Genomic DNA, 20,740 nt, shown 5'->3' with positions numbered 1-20,740 from the left:
GAATGTGTTTGCCCGCCTTTCAACCTTTGTAGCACGTGGATTTAGATCACAAGAATAACCAGGTTAAAGTCAATGTTAGATTTTTATTTCTTCAGTCCTAGGTGCATAACGGTAACGTCTGGCGGTGTCGTCAAGTAACCAGAGTGAGTGCTTTTAATTGTCCTATTAACGGTCCATAAGTTTTCTGAGCATTTCAAAGTAGCATATGCTTCTGATGTCCACTGCACATACTTCTATTACCTCACGTCCAAGACATTACTATTAAATTAAATTTCTCTCCAGAACGTTATCATTTATGTCATACTCGTTTGATTCCTTTATAGTTGTAGTAGTTGTCCGTAGAGATTAAAGCATGCCTTTTCTATGCTTGAGATGACTCTTTATTCATTAAATTTGTGCAAATCGTGCATGGAATAAATCTGGTCTAGAATGAATCTATGGCGCCTCATTCTATGTTCAATTTCTGCATTTTCAGAATTTGAATCCTAATTCTATAACACGCTACATATGAAATACCAGTTTCGGCTGATAGATCCCCTAAACGATTTTTTTAAACAATCGATTTTTGGTTTCGCAGTTCCATTCTAGTCCTTTAAGCAACGAAGTATAACGCAAGCATTTATCATATTTTTTTTTACTAAATCTTTTCTACTTCCATTTGCATTTGAGTTTGGAATATAGAAATACTAACCCTAGCAAATATCTAGCATTTTAGGACTTTATCGCACCAAGTGTTAGATATTTGATGCGCTTGCCTACCTGAATTTCCTAATAGAGGCTCTGTTTTGGTATTTCGCTAATTTTTCGTGTCGGTACTAAAACACCAAAATATCGTTTTACGCTAAAGGATTATTTCGAGCAGCCATATTTTTTGCCTCGGGCCTTAGGAGGCTAGCCGTGCGATTTTAAGTATACTCTGCGCGTCATGTTGGCTCCGCACATTTCAGGTGGCATGAAGACCATTAGCAGATGCCTACGTGCCTTTTTCGAACATCGTCACTTCTATCATCATCAAGAGCCGTTCCGTCGCATCTAGCCAGTCGTTTGTGTATGTGTTCCCCAATTGCTGTGAGCTTGTTATTTACATACCCTCGCATAGAGTTGTTCTTTCATCACACGTGGTTATGACACGCTTTAGGTTCAGTGAGATTCTACGAAGGTTGCGAAACAATGGTGAGGTGAGAGACAGAACGTAAAAATTTTAAAAGTACCGGTGACGCCACATCTCGGTCTATGTCCTACGGAAATATTAGTTGCGTCTAGGAAATCAACGGATAGTTTACGGCAGACGTGCCAAGAAGGTCGGCATATACAGAGTGAAACTACGCCTTCAGACCACATTAAAAAGAGATCCGAACCTTTTAAAACTGGCAACGGAAGCTGCCATCCAAGGCAGCCAAAACCGTTACAAACGGTGATTTGCAGTGAAAATGGCAATAGCGGAAGCGATCCACGTATACCAGTAGCAGCAGTAGTAATATTAGCAGCAGTAGTAATATTAGCAGTAGCTCGTGGGGATCTGGATGTTCGGTGCGAACTGCGATAATTCCGCTTCATATCCGTGTTGCGTCAACTGGCAACGACAACTTTCTAACTGAACAGAATTGGCCGGCTGTTCCCCCGTCAGGTTTTACACCGATGAAATTGCCAGACTGAGCAATAGGCATGAAATCTAGAGCAACGCGAAAAGCTCCGCCACCTATTCCATGACATTCACTCTCCAAATTTTCCGTAGTCATCAACAATTTAGTCATATCTGATACCACACCTACGCTATTCAGATAGGTAGCTACTGAGAAATACGCACAGAGCGGCACACAAGCGGGAGAACGGAAGCCCAAAGAAGATTTTGCGGTCATTGAGCAGTCTATAGGCGAATCATTGAAAAGTCTGATTGGGAAAGTAGCACGAGTGTCAACGATGTGAACGATTCCTTTCGGCTTTTTAGCTTATACAAAACAAAAGTGAATTAAATCACACCGGGATCTGTTTTCCTTTTTTTTTATAAAAAAAGTGGCGTTTATCTATCACAAATGTATCCTCTTTTACGAAATAAGCAGAGTGTTGCTGAATTTAAAGGGAGCAATGGGCTGCGTTCAAAAACGATTCGATGGTATATACGACACTGAGGATTTCGAAGGCTTTTATTTCAGTAAACACTTCCCTGACATTGTAAAATCATCCAAATGGCAAATGTTTCCGCATTTTAAGAAGCGTCAATAAGACGACAGTAATTTTGAGACAGTTAACTGACAAAGGAAAAATTAAAGCTTAACTTAAGGGCTGAGAAATTAAATTATACTTGCTTTCGGTTATTTCAACCCAGAACTCTTTAGCCTATCATTTGTGAATGCAAAGCCCAACCCCAGTTTTTCGAAGCGGTGCTGAGGCAAATTAATTCCTTCCGTTCATGGATCATCTAACCTGTGACCTACGAAGGACGATCCGTTTGATTGTAGGGTCGCATGGGAAACTGGGTATGCTTGTGAAAGAGGATTGGAAGGGCTTGTACAAGTTGGACAGGGAAAACGCGTGTTTTAGGACGATCATATTCGAGCTGCTTACGCTACTCGTTTTCAACAAAAGCTGAGAATACACGCAGCTTAATATTAAACCATCTGGATTACAACAATACGATAAATAGCCAAAATCAATCTGCTGATTTGCTTTCTAATGATTTAAAACGGTGTCCCTCAACGAGCCTATTATGATAGATATTCAATTTACAAAAGGCATTATTTGTATATGAACTTCTATATCCTTAAGTATATAATAATTAACGGCTTCGTATCCTTGCCACTGACCCCTTAAACATTTTGTGCGCATTTTTTCCGTCGGTTTGGTCAAAAACTGCTTTTACTGGATAAATTACTACGACAGTGTCACTCAGAGAATAAAAACACATCTTTCACTCGGTAAATACAAGGTCATCACAGACTGAGTACAGGTTCTCTGGGTCTGAAGCTCGGTTTAACCTAAAATAACAGAGATTTACTGCCGTTAAAATGATTTAGTCTAAGTGCGCGTTTGAAGCTTATCAAGGACAGTTATCTAATAAACTGAGGGTAAATTTATTGTCAACGAAACACACAGAGTATCATGGAGTTCTACTGTGCAGTGGCGATCGTAAAGGATACCTGTCACTCTAGCGAAAGACCACAATTATGCAAGTGCCACAGTTAAAGGACATAGAACTCTCGGTGTCTTCATTTCATATACTTCGAATTCTTCATAGAAATGGCACCAAAGTGACCTTCCACCATTATGAAGCAGTCCATTATGTACGTACAGCGGTCCCTGTGTTCGTTCGAAAGTACGCATCTTGTGATTCCAGATAATTGATTCCCTAGCTTTATGGGACAGTACATATCGCACAACTAGAGTTCTCTAAAATTCGATTTTAGTTGTATAATATATTTTTCAATTTAATTCCTTATCTTTGAACGAGTACGTGAAACCCCTTAAAGCAATGCACTGCTTTTAATAGGCATTGATACATTCAACATATAAAGCCTATAGGGAATGGTGTATGGGACTATATGAGTTATTCTGCTGTCTACGAACCAGGGGGAACACTGTTTTCGGAAGTGAATACCATAAGGCGTTCCACTTATTTGTGCCGATGAAAAATGTACTGCATTCATGAGCGCTGCACTATTCTCTTCACCGAAGTTTGGCGCGTGAATCAAAACTATCTATTTCTCACGGCAATGATTTGTATTAAGACAGCAGCATGGGCTCATGTGTATATCGTAAATATATTTATAAAAAATATACATACATATATATTTCATATTTAAGCACATGTTACGTGAATATACTGGTTATTTTCTATCTAGAAAGACAAATCGCTCTGTGTACGAGTAGAGTAACTTGTAAACCTTCTGGTTTTACTGAATTCCTACGTAAAGATCTCTAGACGATTTTTTTGTTCGACTATTTAAGCTTTATTTATAAAGTGTTTTTATTTATAAAAGCGAGCGAGGAAAATTTTCCTCGCTCGCGTATATTATTCCGTGGACTTTTGTAGCTATTTTGCAGATTTCAGATACGGTTTTTGACTGACTGGATATATATCATAGGAGTGATGACAAAGTATGCATATATACTATAGGAGTGAAGTAAATTGTTTACCCTATATGTTAATGGTTTTTCTTATAGGTATCTTAAACCAAACACCATTAGGCTTAACTGTTACGTGAAAATTTTCTCCATATGGGAAAATACCCTGTTTAAGGTGAAAATAGATAAAGGTCGAATATATGAATTTACGTGGCTTGATGGTAATAATATTTCTTAGTTAGTATAAGGTTATAATTTCCAAACTGCGCTTTTTTTTTTTTTTACTATATTCTCAAGATCCAAGTTATTTTGTAATACTAGCCCCAGTTATTTTAAGCCGCATATTGTTAGTTAAAGCTGAAGCTTATTCTCACATCTTGTCTTAATCTGATGTATAATAGTTAACATAAAATTGTCTACTTTGAGCCAGATGTCGGTTTTTGCTAACACGTCGGTAAGGTGGGCTGTCTGTCCTGTCGGCAAGTATGCTTGTGATTTTATGATGCTATTCACAGTACGAAGATGCAACAACATCAAACAGTTGTGAAGATTTTATTTTATCAAGAACTTCTACTGTTCTTATTATGTACGAACATGTTTTATTAAATTACAAGGTGCTTCACTGGAACCAATTATAAGCTTGTCAATTATCAGCTTTTCAAGTTAAGAACAACTATTGCTGCTTGTTCATTCTATTTAGTGGCTCGTGCTAGTACCTCAATCATCGCATCTTCAGTTATCTCGTGTAGGTTTTTACCAGGAATATTGTTTTTTAATAAATTTAAGTCTTCCCTATAATTTCGCTGAATAAAGAAGACTTTGACATAGGTCTTAGACTATCGCATTTATTTTATATTTTTATGTATCGATATCACTACAGCTATTTTAGTTGTTGTTGGAAACACCATTCCTTTTAGAGGTTCTTGTCAGTGTGCCAAAAGGCTGGCCATAGCCCCGCGTTCCTCTTTATAATTAGACATCGTACTTCGTCGTGGCCTATTGCTGATGATAGAGACTTACTAGCTGACTGTTAGGGCTGGGCAGTAGTAATTTATTGTTAGGATAGCCAGTACTTTCTGGTACATTTTAGCCCGTGTTGGCGAACAATTTTATGAACTTTCTATTTTTTTTTTTTGTCAATTAGTCATAAATGTTCCGGATTGCAATGGTCGATGTTTTTTTCTTCTTTTTTTAGTTGACGTTTGAGTCACTGCCACGGTTTGTAAATAGGCTTTCCAAGTAGGCGTCGTGACCAAGTATAATCAATTCTCTCTCCGTACGTTTTTTGATTTGTTGCGTTCCGCGTTATTTGTCTTTAGATCGATTGTTCTAAAGAAAGGTTCAATTTTTTTTATATGCTTTTAATCAAGCCTTTAGTTGGTCTGATTAGCGTTTTCGAACTGTAAGTTCTTGTGAATGAGTTCATAGGCCGATTATTAGCTAGGCTAACAAGATTACGGGTTGGGTATTCTGTATGGGGGTCCTGTGTGTTTGGTTATTTCGTCACCTGCGTAGTAGTTATGAATTTTATCTCTCTATCTGCCCTTATTTGATCGTGACGTCGCTCATAAACGTTTGTTGCTGGGTTTTACAAATAAGTAGTAGTTATCCTTTTGTCTTGCCTGCATCAGGTTTGGATTACTCTAGCCAAAAATGATTTTGTCGGTACATTTATTTAATGATGCGAAAATTTCAATTAAATTGCTACTTCTAAATTATTTTCAATGAGTAGATTGTCCATATATCGTATTAACCCTTTAGTGTTATATTTTTAATTTTTGTCATGGCTCTTACCCGCCCGTATTTTTGCAAGTTATTTTTTACGATGTAGGTAGTTCTGACTTTGATGAACAGTGCGGTACCAACTTTTGCAATAGAAAAATGAACGATATCCTTCTAAACTGCCAAGCTCTGTTTCATGTTCCTTAATCCATTTGCGCTTGCTTTTCTAGTCTGCTTCCCATGTTTTGTACATTCAATGTGAATATTCTTAAAGACCTATTTACTACCAGATTTTCAATTGTATAGCAGTCTGCACTGATTCCATGGTCCGCTTGATCGATTCGCCATTGATCTGCTTTCAGTTCTGCCCTGTTAATACTTTTTTTGTTTGTCGCTGGCCGAATTGTTATTGCTGGGCCTACAAGAATAGAAATTGTTCTTTCAATTTTTCATTTCTTCATTCAATTTACCTTGTCTTCATTAATTAGTGTTGCTGCTTTTTGATAATGTCTATTAAAATATTTCGCAACAACTGATTGTTGTTCTTCAACTTGTTACGAGTTTATAGCTATTATAGGCTTAGCGTTTGCCCCTATTCACCTTATTAAGTTTACGCAGATTAGTCTTGACCTAGACGATCTTTGTATTAGCTTCGAACTTCCTAATCCTGAGATCTTGGACGTTCCGGATGTCGCTACTTGTTGTGGGAAATGCTTATCTGACTGGCGGTCCGGTTTCAAGTTGGGCAATAATGCGGACGTTTTTCTGCTGATTTTACAGCCAGCGCTAGTTTTTGCTCAACTTTTTTAAAACTACTTTAAGCAACCTTTGTCCTGCGATTCCTCGTTTTTCTAGCCGGCTAGCCCAAAAGTATAAATGCTTGTCATTTTTGTGTATTGCTCTTACTGGCGCAAATGGGGCGAGGAACTCAGTTCCGTTCCGCAGGCCAGTTGCCTTCTTCGGGTGTTTGACAAACTCGAAAATTCATTGCGTTTGCATATTTACTGTCAGTCAGCGTTAACACGTTTCAGATTATCTTGTCTGGTTATTCTTGAGTGCTTAGTTTTCATACAATTGAGAGTTCACTACGATATGGCTGAGGGTTCATGGATGGATCGGACGTAACCTTCTCATATGATAGGCACGCTATGGTTGAACTGTTATCGGTGCTGCTGGTGATAGTGTTCATTTTTTTGTCTTAATGCTTAAACCGCTGGATATAATACATATATGTGTATATCTTGTGGAAGTGCGTAGTTTCTAGAAATGGACTTTATTTCTAATTATCGAAGACATTCTTCATTGACACACGGGATGCAGCATTCGATTGATGGTAGTCGTCAACCAGCACTTCTTCGATTTTTGTTAGATGAGACTGTTGAAATTGGCCATTCTATGCAATATAAGTTAAAGCTGCGGCCCTTTCAGGCTCGCTTATCCCGATAATATTACAACTTTTTTTCGTATGCATATTTTTCTACATACACTGTTATGTATTAACATAATATGTTAAGCTCTATGTAAACTCTAATCTAAATATATTAGAACTTTAATCGTATTTAACGAAAAAAGGATTCTAAAATGAGCTTATATCATGATATTAGAGGTGGTAAATAACGACCGGTAAGCCGGGGCGATAAACAGCAGCTTTCCGGGAATGAAATCCAGGAGTGCATATAGGTGACCTATTCAATCAACGTGGCCGTTGGTTTCCGCATTCATTGCTTATCATATCTTATACAGTACTTGCCGTTTATAAACTTTTCAGACATTCGGCAACAACTTAACGAGCAATTAAAATGGCTCGACTATCGCGTGGAGACCCAAAGCTCGATCGTCGTGGAAATCCAGGATTATTTCAGGAAGCGGGCCGAACTTGAACTCGAGTACTCGAAACAACTGGACAAACTGGCCAAACAGCTTTTGCTCAGACACAAAAACGAGCAAAAACCAAAGTAAGTTGGGGAGGATAGGATTTTATAGGTCAACACATGGCACCGTTGAAAAAACCGCTGCTACAAACGACGGAAAAATTCGAGAGCAATAATTCTTATTTTTTAAGAAAAGTTCTTTATTAAAAACATTTTTATTGTTGGCTCGTACAGCGCGATCTGATGGGCCTATACAGGCCAGCGGAGACGCTGTATGTGCCACTGTGTGGGGGAACCAATTAAAATAACTGGAGTGATCAGATGTTGCTTTTCTAATTTTAGTTAAACATCGATTGCGTTTGTCAAGAAAACAGATAAAGGTATACAATTGAATGGCGTAGTTGGATCTAATCCATTCTGTCACACAGCTCAAACGAACAAGCCCATATTATTTTGAGGGTATATTGGAATATGATTTAGGGGCTGTGTCTGTTACTGCTCTCAGCTCGTGCCACTGAAGAAAACAAGAAATTCAGCTTCGGTGCATATGTTCGTTCAGTTGAAACTACTTGTCTTTGGAAACCCTCTGACGATATTTGTCCTTGTAAATAATTGTCCGTACAAACTTTTTGCGAATTCGGCTATGTCGTAGATTGTAATCTTTCTGGTGGACATGGCAACAACGTTTTTTTGAGCTGTACGAAATCGTGTTTTCAATGGCCTAAAGACTAGCACGCTTGAAAACTGTAGCTTGTTCGAGCGGTAAAAAGAAATTGTAACGAGATGGACAACATTCTCTAAGGCCAGCTTTATCGCACTCAGGCCAGAGTGAATCTTGTAATGACCGGTGATGGGCAGGTATGGCTTCTCTAGTTAACAGCGAGTGGTCGCTATAATATGCTTAAAACGATCCTCAACCATTGCCTCCATGATCAATCCAGACAGATCTTGGCTTCCAGCGGGGGCACTAATAGCATGTATGTTTCTCCCCTACTAAAACAGGAAACATGGCGAAACTGTTTCCACTCGCGCACGCTATGATTTGTTTAAAAATACGATACAGGTAGAAATTTTGTATTCCTGTCAGCAAAATTGTGTTATCTCAACGATGCGCTAGAAACGCACGACGGTCTTGCTATGCCGGTAAGTCACGTGGCCGAATGAACTCAGGGCAGCAAAGTCGCCTTTGAATATTTAAGAAACATGATCTTCAACCCTTAGCTAATTCACCACAAACAGGAATGGCTCAAAGGCGAACGCGTCAACATCCAACTTTTTTTTCAAACACAACCTTAGACAAAAATAGAATAGTGTGACATATAACACATATGTGGTCACTGTGGTAAGTTGTGCTCAATGGTAACTTAATTTTTCCGAGTTACTTGTATAACAAGCAATCGACGACATATTTACGTTCATATAGGCTCGAAATACTGCTGGCCCCTATAGCTTTCATGGTAATGGCGTAGCAAAACGTAATCTGCTTTTAATTTGGGTCTGAAGATACAGCACGACGGTGATAGACAACAAAAGAACGTGAATATTTCGCTTCTTCATTGATTAGCGATTATTCCATTAAATGCGAAGAAATGCTTAGCTACGCTATACATTTGCCGCTCCTTTTCAAATTCGATCGAAGAACAAACAAAGATGTCTTGATCGTGCGCATTTAAAAAAATCTCAAACTTCAGTATTATTAGAATCTGGAAGATATGTTTTCAGATTAGAAAAAAAGAAGTGGCCCATATAGCTCCATTCTTTCTTATGTCACTTCTATATTTACCACATCACAAACAAATGTAAAGAGAAACAAGAAGTAACTTGTGAGTTTAGAAGGATCATTTCTATTTCTGTGTCTTGTGCATATGTGCTTTTACCTAGAGTATAGTGACAGCAGTTATATTTATTATCATATTTCATGTTGTAAAAGGATACTCTAATGTCTCTGTCTTCATTACCATCTAACTGTAGCTATCGGAATCTTCAATCTTTTCTTTTAATTCAGTCGAATTTTCGACCTTCGTAAATCGAAATCTTATTGTGACAAAAAGCCGTCCGTATCTGTAGTCTCCTGTGGGTTATTTGCTAAACAAGATTCCCCCGAACGGTGGCCCTAGCGCTTGCTGGTCGTCCCTCAATATTTGCCACTATTAATAAAAAAAGCAAACTTCAGGCTCGATGAGCGCTTGCAGTTCGTTCGTATTCCTCATATACTTTGAACAAGTGAGACAGAAGCATTAAGCCTCTTGACAACTTTCTGTTGCACCAGCGGCGTCCGCCTCATTATACGCAATTGTTGCACTGCGAGTGCTAGCCGTCTGAGTGAGCGGTATTCGATCGTCGCTTCTCTTGGGACGCATAGGGGAAGAAAGAACAATAGGGCTGAAGGCTGGCGACACGCTCAAATTCGGTTGGCAGCACCGACCAAAATGGACACTTCTGCTGATGCTACGCCTCCGCGTATCAAGATTTTTTACTGGAGGTCACAGTTCATTTATACGTCGAACGCAGGTTTCTTTCTTCGTTACCGACTCCCGTTCGCTCTGCACTTCCGTACTACTGGCAGACCGTAATAACAGGTTCCTTTTTTGTGTGTACATGCCGCTTAGTCGACTAAGTCGATATTGTTGTAATAACTGACCTAAGGAGGACCCGATGATAGAAAGGCAAACCTACCAACTTCAGCATACTCGAAGTATGATGCAAGCGGGGTCTAAACTTCGACAGCTTTCATAGATATGGTTCGGGCAAATGAGTTTCAATGTTAAAATTGTTTCACGTGACACTCTCATAGGAATCTTCATTTGTTCTTAATATTTTATTGGCAATATGTTGTTAGGTTACTATTCAATGTTGTCTATTACCGCTGACTTCCAGGAGAGAACAATGGCACCTTTTTTCCTCGTTTCAATGCTGGCAGCAGTTGATTAACACAACGCGCAAGCAAAGCACCGACCACGCCAAGGTTCGTAAAATAGAAAATATTAAATGTAAACGTGTAGGGAAAAACTTTATAGAATGAAGACCCGATCGTGCGGTTATAATAGCAAACTAATACGGAGACTTATCTAGAGGGAGCGCCAGAATCTACCAACACTTTTAGCCAGAAGCAGGCAATATGAAATATGGGTATGGTATATTCCGTCTCTCAAGACTGTTATTCATCTTTGCTCTTACTATCTATAGCAACTACATAAAGCCCAACATCTTTGTGGGACCCCAAAAAATAGTATTAGCAATCCGATATATATTTTTATAGAATTCAGTGGAATTTTGTTTAGGTAATGTGTGAAACGAGGGGCAATGCCATAAGGGACAGTTTTGTCTGCTTTGCGGCTGGGTAAAAAAAACTACTAGCTTTCAAATCAGTACGAAAATAGGATGACATAGAGTTGCGAATTGTCTTGTCACGAGTTAGGGGCAAGCTGTGTGATTAAAATCGCAAGGGCAGCAGACGGGTTAATCATATTCTGTGACTCATCACTCTATTGTTTCTCTGTACGCTATCATAGTTGCTTTTTTTTGTTAGGTGGCTGAGATCTATCAGTCGCATATGATAAGCCGTCTACAACATGTGTCCGAGGACCTTCAACGTATCCATCGGAAGTGCCGAAATATCGCGATAGACGGACACGAGGAACTCCTCAAGATTCTACACGAACTCCATACGGTAAGCGTTCACATAGAAACAAATAACCGTTTACATAAATATCATATATCATCATAAATCATATATACGCATTATGTGCTTCGAACATATGGACATGACTTTTTATTTTGTTATTTAATTTCATTTATGGTACCAAAAAATAATAAGTTATAAACTATCGCCGTAAATAATCACAGACCATGAAGACGTATCACTCGTACCGCACGATGGAACAGCAGGCAGCGGCGAAATTATCCGTAGTTGAGTCGAATCGTGTTAAGCTAGAGCAAGGTTTGCCGAAGGATAAAGTGGAAAAATCGCGCCGATATCGTCTCATCTGTAAGGAATGGCAGAAACGCAGTGACAAACATGACGAGGCACGACTGAAGGCGCTCAAAGCGCGAAACGAGTATGTGTTGTGCACCGAGGCAGCTAATGCCGCCGTTCAAAAGTACTTTGTTGACGACCTCTCGGAGCTCGTTGACGCCACAGATTTTGGCTTTCACACGTGCTTTTCCCGCTGCCTACTCATGTACAACTCGACGCTAGCCTGTTTACAACGTTCGCTTGTCGGTTAGTAAAATAATAACGTTAAGTATACGTTGAACGTGTATTATTTTGTAACTATGAGATCAATTATTTTGTTAGTCTCTCTACCACAATTAAGTTGAAATGCAGAAACCTATCCATCTATAAACTAAGCCTTCTTTTTGCCATGCCCCGTGCTTCATTACGTACCCAGGATAAGATAATTAATCTCGCCGTTTGATGTTTACAGGGAGTCAAGAAGGCATGAGAAAATGTTTGGAATCACTCGATGCCCGTGCGGACAAACAGAAGTTTCTGGAGTATAATAACGCTGCCTTTATGGCTCCGAAGAAATTCATGTTTCAGGTAACAAACACCTCTGGCGATAGGCGAACTTTAGCTGTAATTGATGTTCCATGTAAAACAAAAACATCGGTCCTACGACCCAAGTGTGAATTTTTAACGAAGTTTTTTTAACAGGAACAGTTTGTGCATATGCCTTCGTTTGTGCTCAGCCTACACAGGTTACGCGTAGTATTTTCATCGAACACAACGAGGCCAAAATTGAGGGTTGGTAGACTATGTGCTGCTTAACAAAGACGAGACGAATAAAGCATTTCAATACTTGCCGCATAAATCTGAGTCAAAGGATTTTTTACAACGATATACTATGACCACTACTGTTTTCCGTTACAGGCTCATAAAAGCGATGTGGGGGTTGTTCTTAATAATGCGATGGCGAAGGATACAGGTCGCGTTCAGGTGCATAATCTTTGTTATAATTATTCCATTTTTTACGGATAACAATATTGTACTTGTAAAGATACTCTACAAAATCCGGCGACTGCTCTAGACTGTAGACTCGAGTAGTCTTTAAGTGAGGTCAGTTGTTTCATGGCGGCCATTCTTGCATGGACTCTCACGCAGGTGCAAGTGGAGGACGCCATCTACGAAGACATGGAGCAGCGTTTCCGGCAACTACAGAAGAGACTTTCTGATCTGAAGATCGAAAATGAAGAGGTAAATAGAATAGCAGGCGTTAACATACGCATTCTAACAACATATATACAAATTAATGGAATAAGATCACTGCGACGTAATACATGTGTAAACTGTAATTGGGAAATATCCAGAGTAGATCCTATTGTGTCTCAATTAATTTTTTTCAGTGGTTTAAAAGCTCACGGTGCTCAGATAGTGTTTACGTATAAAAATTTAGTAACCAGCCCCATACAATGCTGTACTTTAGCCTAAATAAATATCGACCAAATTCTTCTGCTTATCAATATTTTATGATCTTATCGGATGTGACGTAGCTACAAAGACAAATAATGACTGTCTTTTTTCCCATATGCTCGATGTGCTTTACAATACAACCGAATAAGGAAGGAAATAAGGCCGATGAGGGGAAAGCACTCGAATTCTGCCAAATCGTGCTCTTATATGTGTGTTCTAGTGGCTAAAGGACAGACTCTTTATAATAACCCTCTAACTGCTATTTTTCGTCATGGTAATGATCGCTTCATTTAACCATTTTCGCACTATCTGCGCGTTTCTACTATTATGCGTAGGTGTGGAAGACGCTAGAAACGGCCGAGAAGACATTAATGGAGATGATTGAGTCACGAGACTTTGACGTATCGCCACATTTCGATTCAGATGCTGACCAACCTTTGGTAAGATCAATATTATATATCAATTTTTCAAGAAAATGGGCAAAAAAACAGCGCTAGAATTCAGAATCCATCAGAGTTAGTTTAGTCACTTGCCTCCCGAATCAGTTAACCTTAATGGCTTACAATGTCCTATGCAACGTTCTTTCTGTTCATTTTAAATGCAGGTAACAACTCTAAACTCAGCAGTGCCGTCTGCAGTTGGCGCACATTCGCTGTCGGTCGATCTCATGAAGGGCCCGACTTCGCCCCTTAACGGTAACCTCATCCCCAGGCCTCCAGAGACTGTCGCTATCAAGCTGCGCGCTGACAAACAGGAGACTGAAGATTTTTATCTGGACAAATTCCGTGAATATTCGATGCAATGTTCCGTCATTTCTCGGCTACAGGCCCGCGCCGACTGTATGGAACAGGCGTTAAGTCGCAGTGGCCCTGGAACAACTGCCGGAAACGTCGAACGCACCAAAAACAACTCTGCTGTATTTGCTACAAAGAGAACACGAAGGAAGCGGATCGGCCGACAGGTAAGTCTGTTTCACGCTGTAGATTTTTATATACATAAAGGATTGTAAAATAATGTTTGTGCCTAAGGAGATAAGTGTGCATTTTTTATATTTTGGTTTTTGTATGCGCTCGCCAAAAAGGCGGTAACAGGCGAGCCGCGCCTCTTTGGTGGTAGTGTGGAGGAATACGTTGATGCGACGGGTCACGAGATTCCGCTGGTAGTTCGTAGTTGCGTTCGGGTAATAAATCTATTCGGATTGCACCATCAGGGAGTATTCCGTGTTTCCGGCTCACAGCTGGAGATTAACGCCATGCGGGAGGCATTCGAGCGTGGGGAAGATCCTCTCGCCGACATAAGCGACGCGTCCGATATAAATTCTATCGCCGGACTGCTCAAGCTCTACCTTAGGGAACTGCGTGAACCGCTCTTCCCAATCTTCTACTTTGACCAGCTCATGGAAATCAGCCGTAAGTATCTAGAAAGACCACGCCAAGCTGCTTCTATTAGTTCTGTTATCTGTATATCACAGCGTCCTCCTTAACCGTCATACAAAAGATATGCAATAATTCCTAAATCAGCAAAGATAGTTCTTGGATATCGCGGTGTCGCTTTAGATCCTATGGACATTTATAACTAAATATATTCCGCAAATTTCACCATTGCGCATGTTTATACAGGTTTGTGCATCAACTCTTAGCTATATATTCAAGCCATTTTTATCTTCAAAAAGGGACAGCGGGGCGATATCCATGCAGTAGGTCGGCAAGGCAGATGCGATCTAATGAACAAATCTTCAAAAAAATACTTGTCAAAATGTATGGGCATGAGGGGTAAAAACATGTTGAAGATAGTGAGATAACTATGCTTTTGGAGTAAAGAGACTAGCGTCATAGGCAGGTGGAATCGTTACCGAGACCCGTTTTCCATTCTGGAAATAAAATTGTCACAGTGCGAACTAGCGCAAGGTAATTGGTGAACAGACAGAGGGAATTCGTTAACTTCTAACAATCAGAATTGAAGGCGAAAGCTGGCATGTAAGATTCAATCGGAGTAGGGACTAGTCGAGGGGGCACGACGAGGGCTTTTTTATCAGGGCTAAGACTGCCGGTACAGGCGGAAAAAAAGAAAAGAACGGAGGGATTAAGGTTTGATCCAGGAAACTTTACGCTTTGTATAATTAAAGGAAGAGTCCGTTAAAATGGAAGGCTGGGATGATTTAGTACGCACTAGGCTGCCGAGCTGAGCAAATATTTTTGTGCTATTTTGCATACAATTGAACCACATGACACTTACTTGGCTAGGGCTGTAAGCATATCTTTTCTAACACTTGAAGGAGACTTAGAATTGTAAGCTGGCGACGCTCCTGGCATCGACAACTTTCGATGCTTTGGGCCACTCCTGCTGCTGGTGATACTACTGTTGGCCATTCAAAATTAGGTCGATCAATAAGCTAACTGGCTATTGTTGATCCTGTTCTGTTGGAAATAGCAGTGGAATGGAAGCTTCATTTACTTTTGTTACTCTTTCGATTTAGCCTGAGAATACATAACTATATATTACCAATTTTTATTTGCAGAATTGAGTTCAGAACTAAGTTCTAGAAAAAAGGAGTTTATTGCAAAAACCAAAGACGTGGCGCGGAATCTCCCTCGGGCGGTGTTTATCGTACTACGCTATCTCTTTGCGTTTCTGAACCAGTAAGATATCACACATTGACAAGTATAGAAGAGCAATGTCGCTAGATCGAACCATAGATATGAACACTTCTATTTTCTACACAACAAAGTTAAATGTGGGTCAGAACAACTTTCGAAATCTTAATGAGTTTTTGTGTTATTCAAAACCTATATGGATGAAATGTTTATAAATATACTTGATAGGCTTTAGAAGTGGCTTCCAAAAATCACACACATTTTCTGAAACCTTCAATCAAATTGTTCGTCTTATATTATTTATGCTTCTAGTCTATCGGAGTTTAGCGACGAAAATATGATGGATCCATATAATTTGGCCATTTGTTTCGGACCTTCGCTTCTCCCTATACCCGAGGATAAAAATCCAGTGCAGTATCAGCCGCTTGTAAATGAACTTATTAAGGGACTCATCGTTTATCAGGTGATGTATGGTATACGGTCAAGACGAGATAACGATTTGTTTAGACATATCGTCGCTTAATGCCGAGTAGTAACGTACAATAAAGATCAAAATGTGTCTGGATTAGGTTCTGTTCAATTTTATTCATAAATAATATTAGATGTGTAGTGATCGTTCATCGTGAAGGCCGGGAAGCCACTCGTGGAGTTTTCTATTATTCTAACCTTCTTTCATTCATTCTTTGACTTTGTTACTTTGTTTAGGAAGAAATTTTCCCTGACTCAGAGGGCGGTCCGCTGTATGAAAAATACATAAGTTCTGACCAGCCACCGTTCGAGGACCTTGACCTGGACGTGCCACCGTCGGAGGAATCGCAGAACATTACGACGTTGCTTACCGACGAAGAAGCTGAGGTCCATGGACCTGCCGATGCTGACGGTTCGTATTTTCCCTCCGTTGCAAAGAAGTTCCGTAATTCATAGCTAAAAGTAGGTTGAGGCTTGTGCCGATTGATAGCATCAAGAAACGGGAGCTGTATAAGTCGATCACACAGTTGCTTGAAAAATTTAAAAAAATACATTTGACTGATGTATTCAGCCACTCATATTTATCGATCTACATATGTGTATGCTGACAAAAATGTTTTATCAGAACCCTGATTACCTTGCTAGTCGCTAAATGCATGCAAATCTATGAAATGAATTATACTGATAAGGCGTTTAAGCGAACTTGTCTATTGCAGATCTAGTCAACGAGCCAGAGATCTCAATCCACCTTTTTGGAAGTAAGTTGACCTATTTTTCTATGTGTTGTTTGTAGATGAGCAAAACTCACAGATTGGAACTAATTCAGATAACTTTCGTCGTTAGACATTTTGAGTACAATACTGAGAGCTGGAACACGTCAACGGATGATTTCATCTGTAACTATCCCCGTTATGAAGTTGCATTGTCAACCATGAGTTGCTTTTATTTTAAATTATTGCCGATGTTGCCTTTTTGTTCTACAGAGGAAGAGGTACTGGAAGCCGTGGCCCAATACGACTTCGCGGCCCGTCACGAGCGGGAATTATCATTCTGTCGTGGGGACGTCTTGCATTTGTACATTCAGCTGAGTGCGGACTGGTGGAAAGGGTCTTTCCGGGGACGTGAGGGCCTTATTCCTGACAAGTACATTATGCTCAATATTCGGTAAGCTCCACTTTCTCAAGTGTACTTTCTAAATGTACTCTTTTAGTATGCCCTCATTCGGACATCTGCGTTGTTGAATAGGCAGGTCTACAACGTTTATTCACGTCATATGCATGATTCAACATCTGTGTGCTAAAGAAGCAATGATATATTGCAGGAAAATCACTTACATAACCTAATTACGCTACCAGTAGCTGTTTCTTTCTGTACAACTAACTTTTTAATGTATCATTATCGATATCGTTTACCTGTGCCGTGCGCGCACAGAGATGTGGATAGAGACAAGATGTCCCAAGAGCGGCGAATGTCCTCAACGTCATCGGAAAGCCTCAGCTCGACAGGTGTCAGCGTGTCCCCACAGCGCCAAGCCTCGGAAAGTCTTCATCCTTCACCAAACCGGAATCACTCTCCGCCACCGTTGTCGCTAACGGACCCCCGCGGGCGACGCCGCTCGCTCAGTCCAACCTCTCTCGGTACGCCGCTTGCTGCACAACCGTCATCAGCCCAATCGAGTTTGACACCTCGGTATGCTGCACATGGCGAAAAAACGCTCATATTGTCAAGCCGCACAAGTAATGCGTCCTACTCGGAAGCAAGCCCTTTGTCCGAGGCCACCGATAGTTCATCGCGACTCTAAATTTCACTATAGTTAATTAGAAATTTTTTGAAGAAGCAATGTCTTTGGGAAGAAATAGTTGTGGAGCAATCAAATGTATCGACGAAGGTTTGTGGCGGGTTTTTTTTTAACAAGAATCAGCTTCTGGGATCTTGGAAGATGTGTTCTAGAACCAAAATAATGATTTAGCGGCAGTTTTACATAATTGATTGCTACTAAATTTCCGTTCTACTACTTTACGGGTTTGGGTCAACTGTAAAGTTTGATGAATATATCGTCAGTTTGAGAACAACCGAGTCGAGTTCCGAGTCGTTAAGTTGGACATATGGGTTTTCATCAAAGAGGTTTGTATAGAGCCTGACGCGGGTTTCAGTATGGTATAGAAATGATGCTAGCGTCTGTGATGTATTTAAATCAACTAATGACCAGCTTTAATTTTTTTCAAGGGAAGATCTCTTTGACATCATTTTACTTCGACTCGCCTCATAATTACATAGCTGACATTTACCTCAACCCTGTTCGCAATCAGGTCTTGTATAAGACCGTGCCTGTACGTGTATGAACCAGATCTTAGCAATAAGTAAGACAAAACGTATTTTGTTGTATTAAAGTAGCCGCCTAAATACGTAAATAATAATTTAATTGAAGAACTAGGTAAGATCACATCGAACGTTCGAGTTTTCTGTGCAGCATGGCTGGAAATGCTTATTTCGATTCCGTTGACTGCGTATAGTCGGTCCAGAAAGACAAACACTGTCTTCTCATGTATGTTTAGCTTTTCCAACGGTCGATAATATTATACTATTATTGCCATCTCGTTGTGGCTAGTTAAGACCACTTACGACGATCTCCCAACGAAGGATGTGTTACTATCGCTTGGAAGGGGCACATAATTGCCATCGTGCTAAAGCAATCTAAATAGACTATATTGAATATGTTTTCTTTCTCGTATGCCCTTACCGATGCGATGATCAGTTATCTGAGCGAACTGTCTTCCATGTTCTGATATACTTGTGTGAGCAGTAGAAACTTCATGCAACTGAAATAAAAGCGTGACACGAGGGCACAATGTCACATTCAGTGAGTGACTCTCACTATGAGATTCCACCATATTACGTACAAATGCATAAATACATGTATAAATGTTTCCGGATATGTATTTAGGGCAAACCTGCTAGAAATGCTGACATTTACTTAGAAAATAGTGTGTTGCTTAATGTCCAACAACAAAGGACAATGCACAAGTTACTTAGGAGCTTATTACTCAGCAACATTTAGGCCAAGTACAACAAGCACAGTCAAACGTGCTGCGATCTTAACATCTTATGAACGACTTTGTTACGCAATTTGCGTAAACAGAATTGTGAAGTATGGAAAGAAGCCGTTAAATTAAACTCTTATTTCTATTCTTACGTCTATTATAATAATAGTGATAATTATTATAATTAGTATTGACTATGCTTACTATAATGACTCATCGACAAAGTTGCTCGTTTACTATACACTTTCATTCAATTCTATTTCGTTATACAACTGATCAGCCGTACAGATGTATACAGCGCCCTATGTTTTTCGGACATAAAAGTAAAAACATAATAATCATCATTATGATAATAATAGCAATTAATAATAAATGTTTTATGTTCACCTTTGACCTGATCTGCTTAATTGCTTGTTAAACGAGTCCATCGTATATAATGTATGCAATTGGCTTGTATTAAACACTAACCCGACGACAACCCACTTCATATATGAGCTTTCTATACCGGTTGCTTTGCTGATTTGTTTTCGACATACAATACTTATAAAGGAAGTACACGTTTCTTAAAGGTTTCGGTTGCCTCCTACGCCATCTTGGACCCCCAACTGGCTACAGGTTTCATCTTTATATGTTTACCAATTTAGACGCTCACATATATCTGAGTTTTGTTGAGGTTTTGCAAGTCTTTATTTTGTTAAAAAAAATAAATAAATTATTCTTTTAATTTATTGAGCTTAATCGTTTTAAAGCTATCATGATCTGTGTCGGAAGTGACTTGTAGCTTGTGACGGAACAACACGCAGAATCGTGCGTACCAACATCACAAATCACTCTTGGCTTCTTCGTACCTGGAAGTCATATTCGCGCCTTCGGTGTGTAATATGAAAGGACTAAGTATATAAATACCCGAAGCCTATCGGTGACTATGTCGAGCCTTATCCTTTCTTTCTACAAACGTTACAATTTCAAATGCTGTTACAACTAGCTGGATGTAAGTAAGCATAACCATAAGTAAAGACCAACATTATAAGCTGCCGACGCCGCTTCAGTGTGCCTACTCTAAGCTAGAAGTGGTCCTGATGTTTGTCAGTATGAGCATAATATCGCTGCTATTAAGCATTACGGGCATTGAAAGAGGTGCAACACGTCAAGAGGCTACTGCGATACTCAGAACTGGGCGCTTCCAAGCGCGTGTCCCATTGACGCGAGAACAGTTAAATATGATTCCTGGGATTCGTGAATACGAATAGTAGCAGCAGTAGGGTGAGTGCTTAATCTACATACTGGTCCGTTTTACTAATAAACCAGCAACAAAAATCCTGCTAGTATACGATCTTAAGCGGTAATTCTGTGGGCAGCACTAAAAATTTCCTCGATTCTTCCCTGCCGATCGACTAATGCTTTTTTCAATTCATGATCATGAAGCGTTTTGAAGCAATTCGTTTCTATTCCGACAAAAACATTGAGGTTTTGCTTTCAAGCGAGGTGTAGGTAAAAGTAAGAACTCTCTCGGGTTGATAGCTGCTTCAATATTTGACTCCACCCAATTGAAAACAAATAAATAAGGCT

At 39.7% G+C, this 20,740-nt stretch overlaps 1 protein-coding gene across 1 annotated transcript; it reads left to right on the top strand.

The window, feature by feature from the left end:
* Positions 1-819: 819 nt before the first annotated feature.
* On the top strand, positions 820-19,564 carry LOC111270404 (SLIT-ROBO Rho GTPase-activating protein 1). The gene is made up of 17 exons (XM_022850613.2): positions 820-1,048; positions 7,553-7,739; positions 10,533-10,620; positions 11,185-11,325; positions 11,502-11,877; positions 12,083-12,198; positions 12,529-12,594; positions 12,760-12,852; positions 13,404-13,508; positions 13,673-14,029; positions 14,150-14,477; positions 15,587-15,707; positions 15,975-16,125; positions 16,368-16,542; positions 16,847-16,888; positions 17,114-17,294; positions 17,562-19,564. Exons 1-17 carry the CDS (start codon positions 970-972, stop codon positions 17,929-17,931), a joined length of 2,976 nt encoding a protein of 991 aa, XP_022706348.2. The 5' UTR covers positions 820-969; the 3' UTR covers positions 17,932-19,564.
* Positions 19,565-20,740: the final 1,176 nt, after the last annotated feature.

This window comes from Varroa jacobsoni, unplaced genomic scaffold (assembly GCF_002532875.2).
Source record: "Varroa jacobsoni isolate VJ856 unplaced genomic scaffold, vjacob_1.0 scaffold_1469, whole genome shotgun sequence".
NCBI classification, from domain to species: domain Eukaryota; kingdom Metazoa; phylum Arthropoda; class Arachnida; order Mesostigmata; family Varroidae; genus Varroa; species Varroa jacobsoni.
This window is presented reverse-complemented; position numbering and strand designations above follow the sequence as displayed.

Excerpts from the sequence above, each read along its gene's own strand:
- LOC111270404 (XM_022850613.2), top strand. The coding sequence starts at position 970 with ATGCCTACGTGCCTTTTTCGAACATCGTCACTTCTATCATCATCAAGA. Across the intron at positions 12,595-12,759 it reads AGGATACAGGTCGCGTTCAG|GTGCAAGTGGAGGACGCCAT; the intron begins GTGCATAATCTT and ends ACTCTCACGCAG. Across the intron at positions 16,543-16,846 it reads TGGACCTGCCGATGCTGACG|ATCTAGTCAACGAGCCAGAG; the intron begins GTTCGTATTTTC and ends TGTCTATTGCAG.